This window comes from Poeciliopsis prolifica, unplaced genomic scaffold (assembly GCF_027474105.1).
Source record: "Poeciliopsis prolifica strain line A6 unplaced genomic scaffold, Auburn_PproV2 SCAFFOLD008, whole genome shotgun sequence".
NCBI lineage: Eukaryota > Metazoa > Chordata > Actinopteri > Cyprinodontiformes > Poeciliidae > Poeciliopsis > Poeciliopsis prolifica.
In genome coordinates, this window is record NW_026562383.1 from 7,049,677 (window position 1) to 7,068,801 (window position 19,125).

Genomic DNA, 19,125 nt, shown 5'->3' on the forward strand with positions numbered 1-19,125 from the left:
GATGGATGAATGGATTAATTAAAGTAGTGCTGCATTTTACTGAGCTGTAAAGCTTTCCAGCATATCTATCCATCCACTTTCTTACATCCTTATTCCATTGGGGTTAGGGGGCGTGCTGGTGCCCATCTGCAGCTGTCAACGGGCGAGAGGCGGGGTTCACCCTGGACAGGTCACCAGTCCATCGCAGGGCAACACAGAGACAGACAGGACAAACAACCTGTCAACACCACACACATACCTGAGGAGAATTTAGAGAAACAAATTAACCTGAAAGTCATGTTTTTGGACTGTGGGACCTGGAGAGAATCCACCAGGCACAGGGAAAACAGGAATCGAACCCAGGACCTTCTTGCTACCAGGCAACAGTGCTACCAACTGTGCAATCCTTTCCAGCATGTACTTTATTCAATCTTAAGTAAAGAAAAAGGGCAATTCCATGTCCTAAAATGTTGCATTGGTATTGCAAAAAGAAAAAAAAATCTAGAAATTAAAAAAAAGGCTCTAATTTTAAACATTTATCATTTAGAAAATGGCATCAGGAGCAAAGTCTCAATAAATACGTGGAGAACATTATGTTTCCATAATTCTGAAAAATAAATTCCAAATCATTAACCAATTGCTTGATTAAAATCAAGACTATTTGTTGACATAACCAATCAAAACAAGCCTCTTTGAGACACTGCTTAAATTTGTATTATGATAATGTTAATTAAAAACAAAAAAACAACAAACCCCCCCCCCAAAAAGGATCACAAATGGTATGTTTGACTGTTTCAAATCGCTGATATTTATCTGAACACCTTCAATATGAGAATCCTTGAAACACATTTCAACGTCAGCAATAATTCAAACATTTTTTAAAATTCTTTTTACAAAACTGTAAAACAAAATCAAAAGAGTACAGAACACTGGTCTCAGAAGTTGCTTAATTTTGTTTCCTAGGCATTCCAGCATTAAAATTCAAAGCTGATCACATTCAGCAGAGGGAAGCCGGCGAGTGATTGTTAACCAGAAGTCCATCTATTCCTGCTGATGGATTTTCTCTGTCACCTATCTTCATTGGGGATTCCATTTAATCAGTATCAGCGCACTGCACAGCTACAACAATGCCTGTTAAAGCATCATTAAAGGCGACAGAGAGATACTGCGACACATCTATCACAGTTCTTACTCTTTCACGCTGCAAAACTCACCATAAGTGTAGCCTGAAAATGGAGGTTTCTAATAGCATGACAACGCCTAGTGAGTGCTATGACCAGCATCTTCAAGTAGACACGATTATATGGGTGCAAGCTGGGTGTATACATCCTCCATCTGAACCATTGATTCACTTTAGGATTTTAGGAAAATAGAGGAAAACAAGTATACAAAAAAAAGGTAAGAAAGAAGAAGTTTTTTTTCCTGTCGAGGAACCTTAAAAGAAGAGAAGCATGGTGAAATAAAAATGAGTCGGTATGCAACTAGATAACTTGCTTGAGGTAAGAACATCAGGTCGAGAAAAGCGGTGGAATAGAAAGGCAGAAATACGAGGCAAGGAGAAAGAGAGGCAGCCAAAGAAGTTTATCTGCAAAGAACTGAGTTCTGGCTCATGCGAAACCGATTCTGTTAGAGGACAGAAAACAGCTGAAATCAAAACCGCTGCGTGCTTCGCAAGTCTTTCCATCTCTTTTGAACGGCGCTCCGGTCTCTTGGTCTTCTTCTTGCCTCTACTGTTGCTTAACATGCCGTACACACCCAGCCACCCTCGCCAGAGTGTGTCTTCTTACAATTAATCATTAGCAAAAGAATTAAAATGAATAATCAATGTATAAGTAAAAAGTTGTCGTAAAGTTTTCTGCTGTACATTGATTTTTGTTTGCCATCCTGTTTGAAAATACAGCTGAGCCACGCGAAGCAGATGTGGACAACTTTCGCTCAGTGCAATTAGAGCTGCGCTGTGCAATTTCACACATCACAGACTCCAAATGGCAGTGAGAGGGAGCTGTTAAAAGTTTTGACAACCTCAACACCCCGAAGCTATGGAATGTTATTTTGTTAAACTGTGTAATTCTCCAAGCCTGTGCATTATATGCCTGTCTATTGGGTGTGAAGGAGGTGATGGGTTTCAAATGGTTTAGGGAGTGTAACTTTCCTCGTGAGATTAGATGCATCTTCTCCAGAAGACGAAAGCGTTTGGACACCGAGCAGCAAAACGAACGAGACGATTTTTAAGCCTCAAATCGTTTCCCTCTCTTCGATTTTGGACAGCACATTACATTAAGGTATAACAGCATATTGACGGACAGAAAACAGAACTGAAACAACTTAAGAGTCTTCGATTTTAAATGAGCCACATTGCCGAATGTATCTTCAACATAAATATCTAGGGAGCCAGAAACGGGGAAGAAGTAAATCACTGGACACCAAAAAGTAGGACTTGAAGGTAAAACGTGCATCGAGACGCTGAGATGCACATAGAAATGTCTATAAACAGAATGCTTAAACAGCGTAAAGGGCTTCAAGAATCAGCTGTTTTAGCATCGTTACGCTTTTCTTGAAGTTAATGTCAAGTTTGATAAAATGCCTCACAAACAAAAAATTCCAAGCGACGGTTCAACAAACAGGCTGCTTGTAAATTTCCTCTGATAGTTAAGGCGCTAGAATGCCAATGTTCAGGGCGACATGAGGCAAAGGCAATCAGGCTGGGAATTGAACCCGCGATGGCCATGCTGAGGAATAACGCCTCCTTATGTAAGTTGGGTTCTACCCCCGTACCAGCACGGCACCCCTTTATGTTGTTTTTTTCTTGTTATCAAGTAATCAGAGTCATTGATTTTGGACTAAAGATGTAACTTCTATAGTCGTCAATCAGCAAAATGATTTACATTCTAATGCTAAAGGAGCTGAAGTCACGTGGACCAGCCCATGATTGGCTGAATGGAAAATATTCTTTGACTTTTTCTGTACTCCCTCTTGACAACCTCTTTATTTTTATTATCTGAAAGCCACCAAGTTCACCTTTGCAGTCATTTGTAAAACATTCTGCAGGCTAGATATTTAGAGGTCAAACATTCATGATCTGTAGTGCACATTAACATTGGTCAATGCAAATCATTTTGCACACAAAATACTCTTTATGGCCCAGAAAGGATTGCTTTTAACTTGAATTGAACATTATATCAGGGAACAACAGCTTGAACCTCGACCATCTGTTGCTTTCATCTCTGTGTTTATCATTCAGACAACAGAGATTAGAGGATGGGTGGAAAGAAAAACATTTCTATTATCACGCAAACAAATTCAGAGTAATAGTGAGCTGACAAAGACCATTTATTCAAAGGGCACAAAAAATAAATAAATAAAAAATCAGCTCCAAAACTTCCCATCAAACTAAAGGTCATATTTGCATTTAAAATGGTATTTCATACTTACTCATCAAAAATACCCCTCCCTCTGCTCTTTTGGATTCAGTGGCCCTCGAGAACTCATAACAAATCACTTAGATGACGAATGTTTTACTGTTTCTGGGCTTTCCTTCTACATGCATGAATTACAAAGCACCGGAATGAAAAGAAAGCGGATTTTCTAAAAGTAAAGATTAATTACTACGACAGCAAAAAGAGCAGCAATTCAACTCGGCTGGTTATGTCAATATGTTTTTGTTTATTTCTAAATGTCTGGTTGTGCATAATTAGGGCATAACTTGGTGGTATCTACAAATAGATTCTGAAATCCATTTTCTGTAAAGAATCTCTGTAAAAAAAAGCTTTGCTTCAACTACTCAGATAGAGGATTCATAAAAGCCACGTTTATCACCCAAGCGGACGTTTACATGAACCGTCACTCTGCAGTCTCATCTGTAATTTATCTTTCGAATGACATAAAGGAAGCACCATCACCAAAGAACGATTGAAGAATCAGTCTTTTGTTTTAATTACGTCTTGATTTATTTCAAATGGTTTGAGGTATTTTATATTCCTAACTGCAGTCTGTGACCGACTGCTGGCAGCTCTGCCATTTGTGAAAAGACTCTCAAATTCTGGCCAAACAAGGAGAGTAAAAATTCCCTGACAACAGTTTTTGTTTTGCTGCATTAACACTGTACACCTCACTGGCTTCGATCTACAGTTTTGATTACTATTTGAAAGACTAATCCTTATCAATAATGATATTAGCTTGATATTGTAATAGATTTAGGTAAATGATTGGGTAACCTCTACATATTTATGCACAACTCGATTATAAGCACCAGCACTGCATCCAATTTAGCATTAGAGAGGTTGTGATAATGTCACAAATTAAAAAATGCCAAATTAAAAGAAAATTCAGGAATTTTTGTTTTAGACTCTCACACATATGCTGCCAAATTTTAATTTTATATTAATACAAACATATTTATATATCAAGATATCTGACGTAATATCTTCGTACTTAAAAAACTTGTGTCTTTTCTTCCTATGTTTGTTGACGTGTCGGCAAATGTGAGACTAAACACCGAGAAACAAAACATACGTGCGAAATACCAGGTCCGATTGCTTGTGATTTGCATGAGTTTTGTATATTGTGTGTAAATCACGACGTGGGGTTTAAAATGTCTGTTATGTACCGGCACACACTGAGCTAATTTTCTTGTTATTCCTATTTTGTTCCTGACTCCCAAGTGGTTAAAGTTTTATCAGCTTAAATGATGAGAAAATAAGTAAGAACATCTGCATGGAGTGTCAGTGGAATTGTAATGCCATTTAACTTTTGATAACATAATTTCTTAAAGTCCAAAGACAATATGTTGCAGTGTGCCTTAGCGGGAGACCAAATTATGTTTTGTCACAGTACTAGATGTGCAGAAAGGAGACAGTGGAACTGTACTGACATTGTTTATCATGAAGATTTTAAACTCTAGAAGAGATTGTGCTGAGCTTTTAAATGCAAATATGTCGAACTAATCAAATATTGTCTTAATTATTGATTATACAAACACGTCAATGTCCGATGAGAATTTTTTTTATTGTTTTAAGTTTTCATCACAAAGAAAGTAGAGGTCCTTGGGACCTTCACTGCTAAACCGTTCTTAGGTTTTCCGCGAATACAGCATGTGATTTTCCTTTCTCTGCGTTCTGAAGCAGCATTACTGATTAATAATCCTCACGGTTCTGACACGTACAGTTTATACTCTCATTACGCTACAACAAACTCTGGTACTCAAGGGGAACTGTAGCAGTGTGCATAATGGATAGCATCATTACGGCTAAAATAAACTGTCCCTGTTTTGCCAGTTTCTGCTCATTTAGGGCCGGCCAAGTATCTCTGCTCTCTGTCATGGGTAGTTACACACCCTCCTGCTGGTTCACTGGCTAGCCATATAGCTTCCTGTTTTCAGTGAAAACACAAGGGGAAAAAAAAACCCTCAATAAGTAAATCCATATAAATGAGCAAGAAAGTACATGTACCCCATGAAAAGAGAAATTTGGATTGTTTTTATATTAATAGTAATAATTGTACCATGTTTGTTTCAAATTAGGTGGAATTTCATTGTTGGTCACAGATCTGTTATGTTGCCATTCCTCAACCCGTCCAAAAAGAATAAAAAAAGAAAAAAAAAATCAAGATAATTCCTCCAGACATTAACAACAAATACAAACAAAAATAAACGTGTGAACAGCTTTCAACAAACTGTTTTCTAAGTTGAACTCCTGTACTTACTGTAAGCTATTTTTTGTATCATTACTGATGTACACCATCTTGTGGCAGCCTTCAAAATAACAATCTAAAACAAGGCCTAAAGCAGAGCTCTATAACTCATCACTCTTTAACCGCTCGAAAATGAAGCGATTGAGAAATGAGAAGCATTTGATAAAACGGAAAGAGAACAGATGTTTTATGGACTCAGTGTGGTTTTAATAATCATGCATGTCTATATATATATATATATATATATATATATATATATATATATATATATATATATATATATATAAAGGCCACACCATGTGTTATGACAAACATTATTTTGTTATCAACATAAGTGAAGATGTATAGACAAATCCAACTTTTAAATAAAAATGTAATTATTGAATTAAAAATGTTAAAAAGTAAGTTTTATTTTTGAATTCAATTTTCTATCAAAGCACTTGGGCACCAGGGTTGATACAAAGGTTGGCTTTATAGGTTTTGCGGCTCTAGAAGGATTTTATTTTGTTGGAGTGAGAGTAAAAATGGATCATTGCATTGAAAAACTTGCAAACTCCTCTGCTAAAGCGAATAATGGTGCAATTTCTGACGGATTTCATGATTTATGACCCATACATAATTCTCACCGCATCCATGAAAATATCAATATACTTCACAATGTTTCAGCTGGTGAGTTTTATTTATGGCCATTCTAAAGCAACGTACCTGTCTCAAGTTTAGAGTGGTCCGTCCTCTCTGTCACCTTCTCCTGGCTGATGAGGTAATCAACGATGCGCACGCCGATTGGTGGCTCTGTGTGGTTCCACTCCATGATGACCAATGAGCTGCTGGGCTCATAGGTGTAAGACAGCTTCAGCCTGGTAACAGGGACAAACACGGAAAACAGGCGCCGCCGTCAAGCATCCTGTCAACATGGCGACCTTTCACCGTAGCTGACAGCTATCATCATCCCTCCTGATTCACACACCTGCGAGCTAAATAAAAACATGAACATAAACACTGCTGTCGAAGAAGAAAGTCGGGTTTCGCCTGATTCGCTGGATGTTCGGCGCTGCTGTACGAAGCACCAAGAATTTTGTATACACAGGTTGCCCTGGCAGCCAGTCAATATACACCAGTTTGTTTAATTGAATAGCACACCCTCAGCGAACAGGAGGAATAAACCATTGATCGTTGTGATGGTTGGCTGCAATTAAATATTGAGTATCCACAGAGGCTGATGGCACATTGCTCGAGTCCACGCTGGAAGGAGATTGATTTCTGCTGGTGAAATGACAGATGGCATTTTCACATCCCTTCCGAGTGGGTTGAACTGAGGTAAGGTAATGTTATTTCACTAACATGGGTTGAGGAAGCGGGGCGCAGGTGGGCAGTCCATCTGTGCCAAACGCGCTGGAATCGCATCGACACCAGTCATCAATAACGTCGCCTTTGCCCGAGCACCACAGCATGCTCATCATCGCGTCCTGGAGAGCCTGCAAGGACGAAAAGCCGAGGATTAGTGGTGAGGCAAACACAGCTTTAATTTTGATAGCAATAACATTATTCTTCTTTCCTTGCAACTTTGTCAAACCGCAGGGAAAACAAAAATTTCAACATGCATGTCAGGTCTTGAAATAAATGCAGCAGGATTTCATCGGATTTTATTTAAGTGTATCAAACAACAGGGGAATGAACTACTTTGAGTTGGTCGATGACAAGAAAATGAATTTAGCTTTTCGGTTGCAATGTGAAAATGTATGAATACCTTGGTGAGGCAATGCAAACATAGAGAGGCAACAGCTTGTTTGGAGTCAAAAGTTTACTTGAGTTGAAAAAAAGCGTAGTGGGTGATATGCAGGAGCATACTAAACTTACTAAAAATCATGTTTAAATATGTGAGTAATTCAGGAACAAATTACACCTTTTCTTTTAAATTGTGCTATTGTGGGCAGTAAAAGACAAAAAAAAAAACATACAGAAATATTCAATCAAATTGAAGCTGCTGTGTTTTGTCTTGCTGAGTGTTTACACCAATAATTTCGGAAGTTTCCATCAATAGCAGCTGTGTCTGTCCGACTGAGCTTGGCGATAAAGGCTTTTAGACATGTGCAGCCCCATATCGACCGCTACTTCATCCTGCAGTAGCAGAAGCTTTTTCGACGTACAATATTGATGGAATCAAATAAGTCATAGAGCAGCACGGCGGCCCCGCGGCACGGCATGCTTTCCAAAGAGCAAGGTGTGAAACTGAAAGAGAAATAGTTCCCTGGTTGGTTCTTTGTGTTTCATAATGAGGGCTTAAGGTTTTGGATGTCACACATACTGTTAAGCACATAGAGAAGGCTGCATAGTGGGGAGCCAGCTGATGGACTCAGTGTGGTTTTAATGATCATGCAGCCGTCCTCATGCCTGGATTATTAAATGCTGCCTTTAGGCATAAACTTCCAGCTCGTATTCAAAGGCGTGGAAAAGCCTTTGCACATCAAAGTGGAAAATACAACAATTTGGTAGAAGTAGGAGAGCGTGAGGGTGATTTTCTTAGACTCTGGAAATACAAATCAGTTTCTGGAGAGAAGAAATTCGAACTTAGTGGAAAAATAAAAGTTGTGCAAAATAGGTCTTTTGAACGTACGGCACTGAGAAAAATCAGAGAAAAAAAAAACATTCCTCAAACCTGATAGGTCTCGTTGTTGGACACTAATTCGTAGATGGGAGCAGCTTTGGTGATCTTCAGGAGGACGGGTTCAGACTGCTGCCGCCCCTGTGCCGCCCTGGGACTCATGTGGCAGAGGTGGCAGGAGCGTGGGCATTGGCCCTGGCTGTTGCAGTCCATCCTGACACCAGCTGCCATGCGCTTGGCGCCCGTGTCCAGAAGGCTGGCAATGTACGCTGGGTAAGTCAACGTCCTGGGCTCCTTGTCCCGCTCCTCGGACTCCTCTGAAGGGGAGTTACCTGAATGTGCAAACAACAAGGCGATATAGATTAAGGGCAGAATTTTCATGCAGAAGACTGAGAAAAAAAAAACAGTTGCGGGCTGGGGGAATAAAATACAGCAGAACTAAGGGAATATTTTTCTGTAGCACTGTGGCAAAACTACAAAGCATTTATATATATATATATTCCTAAATTCCCATATCTTTCTTTTGGAGTGTTTTATTCTTTCTGAATCATAGACAGAATACATGAGTAGGGGTGTAAATAATTGGAGCTTTGTGTTGTGTCTGTGCTGAACAATGAAATGTTTACACTGCGCTAGATGTGACTGCTTTATTGATTGTATTTCTTTTCCTTTCCTCTAGCTCGGAGTTTAGAGTTTGACACACACACACGCACGCACGCACGCACGCACGCACGCACGCACGCACGCACGCACGCACGCACGCACGCACGCACGCACGCACGCACGCACGCACACACTAGCAATAACCTCACACAAAGATAAAAACACAAGCCACCAAAGTGAAAACCCTGGCTTTGCCTTTCAATTTGTAACCCATTAGAAAAAATAACATTAAATTTAGCTCTTCTCCAACAAAGAAGATGAAAATCAGATTAATAGGGACTTTGTTCTCTAGAAACTTCAATCAATTTGCTTTCAGCACACTTTAATGTAGAAAATCTTAATTTGACATCCAAAATTGAAAAAAAGGATGAAGACATCAAGCAAATGTATGCATACAACAGAGGATATTCCATAAATGATGCAGCAATTGTGATCATTTGTCGAGAACTGTCCTAAACACAGTTTCTCTGCCAATGATAATAAATGAAAAACCTCCTCTTCTTGTTTTTTAACATCCCATTGACAGAGGCCTATTTCACTTACATTTTCACTTTCACAGTTAGGCCCACAATGAGATTGAGTAATTTAAAATGTGCCTGATTTAAAAACAGGAAGCCAAGGTGGACCAAATAAAGTGAGAGACATTTTCCCGTTTATATAGAGGGAGGAGAAGTACTTTATGGAGTCTTTTTAGTTTGACACAAATTCATTGAAATAAAAGTCATATGAAGATGGGACTGGCTATGAGTTATTGCAACCGCTGTGTTTTGCTGTGGAAGGATTATGCAATATAAACTTCAAGGATTTGTTACTTATGGAACACAAAGATGAATTATGGTGAATTTGCTCTAATCCACTCAGGGCCAATAAGATATGTGGTATTATCTTTGATCATATCTGGTTCAGTGTCTCTTACTGAGATCCTTTGGACTTAACTTTAAGAGGAATTTCAAGGTATTTTCTCTTCTGTCATTATTTCATTCACTTTGTGCAATGTCAATAGTAGTAACAAAGAAGATCTTAAGAATAATGCTTGACCATGGCCAAATGTTTGTTTACTAAAGTCTTCAAAAAAGCCTTTCTCCATTTCATTTGTCCATGTGAGCAGCTGAAATGCGAAGTCATGCTTGAAGGCGTGACTTTTTTTAGCACCAGCTTCTATCTTAAATAACTGATAAAAATATTATTTTTACTATTTGTCAGAACTGTCACTCTGTCCTGAGACAATATGAGCCAGATGATCTGTGAAAAAAACTGAGCTCCTCCATGTCCTCTCAGTGGTCCTACTGCCATCTGCAGAAACACATTGTTCCCAGAAACAACCAATCTGAGCCAGGAGGAGGGTCTTAGTACAGTCAGTCATGCTGGTGTACACACTGTGCTTGTACACAAAGAGAACTTTTTAAATACGTTGTTGAATCTCAACAAAGTATTTAAATGACCTTGAAGGAAATTTCAACAGCTAAAATTAAATTTCTTTTCAAAAAAACAACCAACCAAATACAACTTATTCAATGTGTGAGTCAAAATAATACGGTCAAGCCTTTTAGGCATTCTTGGCTACTATAGATGTATTGGCACCATTGACATTAAATATTTCAATATGAGCCAGTAATGATCACTTATATGACAAATTATTAACTATTAATGTAGAAAAGAGCAGAACTGCTTCATCTTTGTTTCAAAACAAAAAAAGCTAAAGTTGGTAGCATTCTGGGTTAAAATCTCAGAGGGTTTTCTGCATGAAGTTTGCATGTTCTTTCTGAATCCTGCCTTCAGAAAGCCAGGATTGGCTTTCTGAAACCCTGATCATCATGTTTTTGGACTGTGGTAGTCCAAAAACATGACGATCAGGGAAATGGATCTCTCTAAAGTATTCATATGTGAGTGTGTGTGTGTGTGGGTGGGTGTGTGTGTGTGTGCGTGTGTGTGGGTGTGTGTGTGTGTGTGTGTGTGTGTGTGTGTAAGGTTGAATGTCTTGTATGTCTCTATGTTGCCCTGTGACAGACTGGTGATCTGTCCTGGGTGAACCTTGTCTTTCGACCAATCACTGTTGGATATAGGGACCAGCCCCCTGTGACCCTAAGACAACAACTGGATATATCCAATAGGTAGATGGATGGGTTGGAACAGATCAAACCAAACAACCTAGAACCGTGCTTAGCCACACTACATGGTCATAGGTTTTTTCAGCTGCCTTCCAGGTTATTAGGTGAGAAACTTTAAGTGGAAAACTCAAGTAAGCATATCCAGCCTTGAGAACAAGAACCGAGAGCAAAGCCAACCATGACGAAACAGATCAGTCTGTGTGAAATCAGTAAAAGACACAGGAAATGGAAATGAAGGCATAAACAGTCGGGATGCAGAAAGAAGCTGCTGATACAAAAATGAACGAACAATCACACCCAGCTGTGGAACCGTGAGAAATGGATATTTGTGGGGATCGGCAGAAAAACATAACATTCTACAAATATATACCAACCTAAGAAAAACCACATTAGCTCTGTCAAATATAGCATATAGGGAAAAAAATATCCACTGGCATTACTACTGGGATCCTATCAAAACATCTTGTATCCAGTAATATTCTTCAAGAACAGTCATTTCATTTTGAAGACATATATATATATATATATATATATATATATATATATATATATATATATATATATATATATATGAAGTTCTGCTTTTGAGAAATGGAGGGCTGTGCCAATCCAAAGGAAGGTAAAAAGATCTGACTGAAGTTAGAGAAAAATAACTTTGCAACATTTTAGAAAATCTGTTTTGAACTTTTTGTTACATTTAAGAATTTAAACAGCTGAAACATTGACATAGAAAAAACTGTTTTGTGAGAGCAACAACGTTAATAACCATTTGCATTCAAAGACTTGAACATTACCATGAATGTCTGCGCCCTTGCACCTCTGACCGGCCAAACTTTAATCCATCCTTGTCAAGCTGGCTCACTTCCTACTAATCAGCTCTCATCATTCCATCTTCACTTGCCACCTTTTGGCAGACGGAAATTAAATGTGGCAGTTTTATTAGACCAGGCGAGCGCCTTGTAGGGCAAGGAAAATTGGCAATGATTAGTTCAGTTTAGTTTTGGTTTGGTTCAGCAGTGCTCACTGTCAATTCAGACTGCTGGGGGATATTAAAATGGATGAGCGGCCTGGCCCTGCGACACCCGATGACTCGACATACATAGCAAATAATCACATTAAGTTTGCTCTGAGCAACTTGAGAAATTAGAAACTAAACAAGAAAAGCACATATTAGTGCCTTGCATAAAAGTCTACTGTGTTTTTTGAACTTCTCACACTGCACCCATAAAAATCCATGATTTAAAGGGTTTTTATGTCAAGCAATAATGCAAAAATTGTGTAAAAATGTGAAGTGGAAGCAAGATTGCTTCTCTATTCTTGCTGAGAAAAACAGCCCACAGCATGATGCTGCTGTCACAATTTCTCAAGATGCAGTTGGTTTGTTGTGTTGATTCTGTCACATAAAAAAAAACACTAAATGTTGAATTCTTTCATTGTGACAAGACATAAAAAAGTTGTGTTTTTAAGTTTAAGGGACAAATAATTTTTCAAGTCATTCTGTTTTGGTAAAATTCACTTTGCTACAAATGAAAAATTGAGCTCAGCTTTATATCTGATATGTAAAGTACCTATATTAATGTTTAGTTTTTTTTTTTAACCACAATATAACTTAGAAAGGATGTTGTCCCCAGAAATAACACAGACAATTAATTTTATTAATCCAAGGCCAGCTCTATTTGATGCAATCAATAGGCTATTTAAAAGGGAAAACAGCCAAAAAGTATCTCACAAGTTTGATCGTTTGTGCTGAAACACAAACAAGCACAAACAAGCTTGTTTGTTGACTCAGACGGCTGTGAGATGCTAAAATGTGCCTCTTTTTAATATGAGGTTTTGGCCGCCAGGTTTTCCAACTTTGTGCTGCGATGTGAAAATAATAGGGCACAGATGAGCTCAAAATTATTCATACTTTTAATGTGTATTTATATCCATTCAATCAAGACGTTTGTTGCTGACAGTGAATGAATAAGACAGGCATCTTTCAAAGAATGAAACCCTTTAAAAAGACTGGAAAAAATATGTATTTGTTTATAGATGTTTTAATAAAAAAAAATCACATGCAATTTATTACCTTCTAACTAATTAACTGAGAAGTTTTTATTGTTGTTACAATATTAATTCTTTTCACGTTTTTCGATTTCCACTGGTATTTTGACATTAGAGTTTATTTAGACCTCTGGAGTTTCTGCTAGAGGCTTGAATAATGTCACATTGAACTTTGGATCAACAGGACACCATTGTCGATTGTAAACAATCAGGGCACAAGCAGAGTTTCTTTTTCAAGCCGTCGTTTTGCACAATAAAACTCACCAACACAGAGAAAAACCATTCCCAGCTTTGGTAGAAATGTAGATTATATTTAGACTCAGTCATGTATCCCTTAGGGAATCTGTGGAGTAAAATAGTTTGAAGAGATAAGCACAAAATGAGCATTAAAGTTTCTCCTTACACACTGTTTTATGAATTATAAATTGGGTGATAAAGCTTGTCGAAAATGAAACATTACCTAGATTCATTACCTGAAATATGGGCACCTCTCAATGCTCTTCGTCTCAGCAATGACTGCTACTACCACAAAAATCTAGAGAGTGGAATGATTATGAGAAAATGCATGCCTGACCTTTAAATGGCGGGATGAGCTCATCACCAAAAGGGAAAAACATAACTCTACTTGTACCTGAAAGTGAAGGTTAAACCTGGTATTGTGAGGCGTAGGAGCAGGAAGTGTTGGCAGGACCGCCAGTTCCCTTACACAGATATTTGTATAGGAGCGACTTAGCAACTTAGCTTGTATAACTTAGATATACGTCTTAGAATGGAAACCTGCTGATATCAAAATTAAAGTTCATTTTTGAAATTGGCAGAATTGATTCAATTCTTATTTTTCACACCTTTATGAAGATCACATTCCTGAGTAAAAAAAAAAAATTTGCCTCCTTACAGATTTTGTATTTTCATGCTTCAGACAGTCATACAAATGTTAATATCAAAGATAATCAGAGCGAATACAAAATTATCTTCCATTATTTCATTTCTTGATGGGATACCAATCAGCCCCCACGCCAAAATATGACTGTCCAGTTGTAAAATTGTGTAATGTGAAGAATCTCATCCCATGTCTGGGATTGCATTGTTGATTCAGGACCTGTACCACTGGATTTAATTTAAATAGCCTTGAAGGAAATCCATCAGTTTGCAATGTTGAACTCAAGCACACTTTAGAAGTGCAACAGGGCAACATAAATATGTCTCTGAACAACGGAAACGGTTTAGTCTATATATTGTCTCGACTTAAATACAATAGACGCATTTTCTGCTTTTTGCATGCTACAAAGTCTCTTTTCTTTGTTTGAAGTCCTTCAGAAGAACTTCAGGTCCCTTTAAACAGGAAGCTGCATTCACACATGAATCAAAGCAACTAAACAGCTGTCAGCTTCAACACTACATGAGCTGATGTGTGCTTTTTTAAAGCTTTGGAGAAGCTGAATATTGGTTTGAAGAGAAATGATAAGACAATAGCCCACAAAGAGAAAAATAAATGCATTAAAAGGACTGACAAAGTCGATGTCTCACCAAAAACGTGACAAAAGGAAAATAACACCTCAATACAGTTCTCCTAGTTTGACCTTTTAGTAATACAGCCGATGTTTGCAAACAGTAGCTAATCTCATTCCTTTTCTGTGTGTTGCACAACAATTTTTAATATTTCTTTTAGCCTCTCAAACATTCACTTGCCAGTCTTAAGGCAGTAAAATAGAGGATGCCCAACAGCGCTGGGCCTATTGTTGCTTTTATAAAAGAGAAAATCTCAATAATGCATTATGATTTATATTTTCATTTTAAAAGGCTTTACTACAAATGAACATCCATCAGTCTTTTGCCTCAGCCTGCTTGTCCTTTTAGAGTAACACAGTGATACAACCATGTAAAAACACACATGATACCTCAGGGCAATTTAGAGAGACTAACCAGCCAACAGGAATGTTTTAGACTTTGAGAGGAAGCCAGCCCAACCTTTCATTCAATTTCATGCAGAAAGACCAGGAATCAAACCGGCAACCTTATTGAAGCAAAGCAAAAGTGTTTATAACTGCACCCACTGTGCAAAAATCTGATAAGCATAATTAAAGGGGAAAAAAGTTAAATGTCCAAACGAATTGCTCATGCAACCTGTGTTAACCATTTATCTGTAATCGACTAAGCACTGATTACAGATAATCTGTTAGATGTTGTGACCAATTAGATTTGACCGTCATGTTGAAAAAGTTTGAGGTTTTGTTGACCTTACAAGTTTAAACGTGAACTGATAGCTGTGGCTTGCCTGCGGCAATAACTTGAACTAATTCATGCATAATCAGAGTTTGTTGATGGTGGTATAGAAATTTAGGTTTATCCTGACAGAGGTGGTAAACATGACCTTTAAGACCATCTTAGACCTGATAAGCATCAGCAAACCAAACCCACGGAACCCACTCACATCGTGAGCAGGCTTTTGTTTTTCTGAGAGTTTCAGTGTGTGTGTGGGTATAAAGTTGGGAATTCGGGGCTCTTTTGACCCAAGTTCTGTCGGGCCAAATGACTCATCAGCTCCATGGTACACAACAGATGGAGCTCGGAGCTATTCAGATTCCTATAATACCACTTTATCCACCCATTCCACCCACACTCGGCGGTGAGATCCATCTCCTGCTCATCCGCCACTCAGTGACTCAAGTCAGTCCTTCTGTTTACAAAAATATGCTTTCAAGTTCCCATAAATTTGTATGAGAGAAGAGGAGAGAAGCGAAACACATGGAAGGAAGAGGATAAAGAGACGTTTAAGCACGTAATCCTCACATGTTGTTTGTGCGAATATATTACCGCTTTTAGGAGCAAAAGCCCTCATTTCCTGCCTGTTGCAGCCTCACAGAGCCTCGTTATACCGCATTTCATCAGGCCTCTTTGTGAGACATCGACTCCTTAAATCACCATTCATCTTTCAGATCAAAGCGCCGTGACTTCAGCCCTTGACATCATCAAGCTCATTTTTTAATGCCGGTTTTTTAAATTAAATGCCTTCGCTTGACACCGCCGAAGCTCCTTCTTTTTTCCCCCAGGTGAACTCTGCTCTCCTCCGTCCATTTGGGAGCACCATAAATGTAACCCCTATGAGCTCAGTCGATGAGAAACGCGTCGACACGCAGCCACTAGATGGTGCTAGTGCATCACTCATGCAGCCACAAAGAGAGGAAAGAGGGGACACCGACGTACACGCTCCATTATTTAGCAGACAAAAAAAGGAGGGCAAATCATGCCTAACCTTCTAAACGTGCCTGGCTGAGATGAACATTACATGGTTTTGGAGCATAATCATGAGCTCCCACTGATCTGAGAATGTTGGAAATTAGGGCAGGCACTGGCTTAGTAAATGGGAAAGCAGTGAGATGGAAAGCTGCATTTAAAAAAAAAAGAAGAAAAAAAAGAGAAAAGCTTTGGACAGATCGTTCCAATTGTAAGTATGAAGAGAGACGATAAACAGAATTAGAGGCAGCAGAGAGCAAACTGAAAGAGACACAAGACAAACAATGTGCCTCTGCTGTTTGTCGGTCTGTGTGATACGTTCTTAACTCCCCAAACTACAAAATAGAATACAGCAGCGTGCCTAAGCAAATCTGTGTGACAGGCATATCTTCTCAGATGTGCCATGCAGTTGCGCTCCGTTTGTGTGCATAAATGCATGTGCGTGCAACGACACCTTTCGTAGGCAACCAAACGCAGCTTGTACCCGATAATTCACAGCAGCGGGGCGACACACTGCCAGCTTCCAGCTGGAGCAAATTGTGAATATATACAGATATATATATATATAAAATATAGCTGTGCAACTTTCTGGGCGGATGAAGGGCCAGACTTAAATTCACCGGGATTGTTTCTGCTTGGAGGCTTTGAGAGGGAAGGAGGTGGCGGTGGAACAGCGTTTGTTTGTCAATGTGCTTGTTCAGGAGGGAGGGAGGGAGCGAGAGGTGCAGGGAAACACAATTTGGATGTTTTTGTGTAGGTGAGAAAGCGGTGGCTTAAAATGGCTGAGATGGAGAGGAACGGGTACGTGTAAAGTGGGTGTAAGCATGGTTTAAATGCTGTGTGGCGCAACAACACTTAAACTCCTCGGCAAAATTTGCGACAGCAACACAATCAACCTCTTCAAAAGCAACAATGAGCTGCAGCAGCCCGAGAATCAAGATGGAAATATGATATCAAAAACCATTCATCTAAAAGAAAGGAATGCAGCCACTTGGATTTTATTGTTCCGATTCCCCACTTCAAGCTAAATTATACATTGAGATCCGGTTTAGAGACCCAACGGGTCGTAATTAACCTGAAGGCACCAACCTGAAGTAGTGACCACGGCTAACATTCACCACACATTTTCAGACTTCCCCTGTCCCAACTTTCTGGACATGAGTGTTTTTGGATGACTTAACAGGCAAATTAATGGAGGGATGTGTGTATGGACGGAAATAATAGATGAACAATTTGAACTTTTGGACAGCAGGATATGAAATAAAATCAGTGCAATTAATTTATTCAATCTTATCGAGAGCTGGAAAATGCCTAAATCCATGCTTCATTAAACTGAACTACTTAGCTAACCCTAAGCTGTATGTCTGACCCCCTCAAAGTGCTTTGTTCAATGCACCAAACTACTGTGCCAACAGTTTATGAAAGTGGAAATAATCTTTATCCTTTCAATGAGGATTTGGGTTTACAGAATGAGTGAAAATAGGAGATCTGTTGACGGGGCAACATTGTTGGTTTTCCAAATCATTTTATAGCAAATCCAGTTACCTTATGTTGTTATAGAAATGATATATCAAATATGACTTAAAAGAAAATTGACTTCGTAATTTAAAGCCTTGAAATTGGACAGTCCTTCTCCTTCCAACATTCTAACTTCAGGACGTCATCACAACATCGTTCCTCTATTAACCAGCGTCAAACCGAGAAGTAGCTCATATGATGAGCACAGCAGATGTGCAGTTCCACCAGGTGTTTGCTAATTGTTGCTGGCTAGTCTGAAGAAGCTGAGTGAGGGAGTTGTGGGGTTGGTCGCTCTGTGAAGCAACCCTGGAAACTGCAGCTCCGGGGAAGAGCTTCATCCTCGAAGGAGGCACTTGGTTTTGGGGAAGCTGAATGGTTGCCACAGGAGATTAAAGGATTTCTCAAACATGCATGAAAGAATCAAGGCAATACTCAGGGTTTGTTTTTGATTAGAGAATAACATTACAGCATGGTATAAAAATGAAAAAAAGAGGCAATTTTACATCATACTGCCCCTTTAATATCTTCTTTATTCATATTTTTACCATGAGGAACAGACATGAAATTATATTTAAAAAAATCAGTGTCTAACTTATTTTAAAATTTTAGTGACACTTCAGTCTTTTAAATTATGATCACAATTTTTAAATATGACGGTGTAAAGCCATGACTTTCCAGGTCCGTTCTGCCGATAAATAAAGAAGCAATCAGAAAAAAGAAGGATGAAAACGGATGCAGCTTAAAGTGCAACAGAGTAAAAGGATTCTCCAGCCCCTGGCACATTGCAATATTACCGTCCCAGTTTAGCTGTAGAGTGTTTTCAATCGTTTCCATCAAGACTGCTCACAAGGGTGCACAGCACTTGGCAGAGGTTCTGTGTCTGAACGCTGCTGACTGATGTGTAGCACAGCGTCAGGAGGTCCGGGGTGTATGCTGCAGGCCAGATAAGTTAAGTGATCTTCTGAGCCCACTGCAGTGCCACCTGAACTGATGGCGAAACACTCCAAGTGAGCAACGATGCTCCGGCTCACTGATGATCTGTGCTGGTCCATAAAGATGGAAGGAGAGAATTTGGATCAGTTTTGTAGACCTTCGTTCCTATTTTTGATCTACAAGTGCCAATATCTCACAGAGGATGCATCTGGATGACTCTGTAATATATGTGGTAGATTTTAAATGATTTAAGGAGAGTTGGCAGGTAACAGGAAACTGTTATACTGTTATCCCCTCCACATTGCCTGTTTGCTATATAAAGTAATAAGGTGCGAAATAACAGAGATGAGCATT

The 19,125-nt window shown here is 39.0% G+C and overlaps 1 protein-coding gene across 4 annotated transcripts in view; it reads right to left on the minus strand.

Annotated features, from left to right (window-relative positions):
- The window catches only part of astn1 (astrotactin 1), a 333,499-nt gene that overhangs the window by 35,831 nt on the left and 278,543 nt on the right, over positions 1 to 19,125 (minus strand). For all 4 annotated transcript variants that reach the window (XM_055032916.1, XM_055032915.1, XM_055032914.1 and 1 more), the window contains 3 exons: positions 8,324 to 8,601; positions 7,009 to 7,142; positions 6,373 to 6,524 (listed from right to left, as the gene is read on the minus strand). In XM_055032916.1, coding sequence (XP_054888891.1) covers positions 6,373 to 6,524; positions 7,009 to 7,142; positions 8,324 to 8,601 — 564 coding nt within the window. The remainder of the gene's footprint in view (positions 1 to 6,372; positions 6,525 to 7,008; positions 7,143 to 8,323; positions 8,602 to 19,125) is intronic.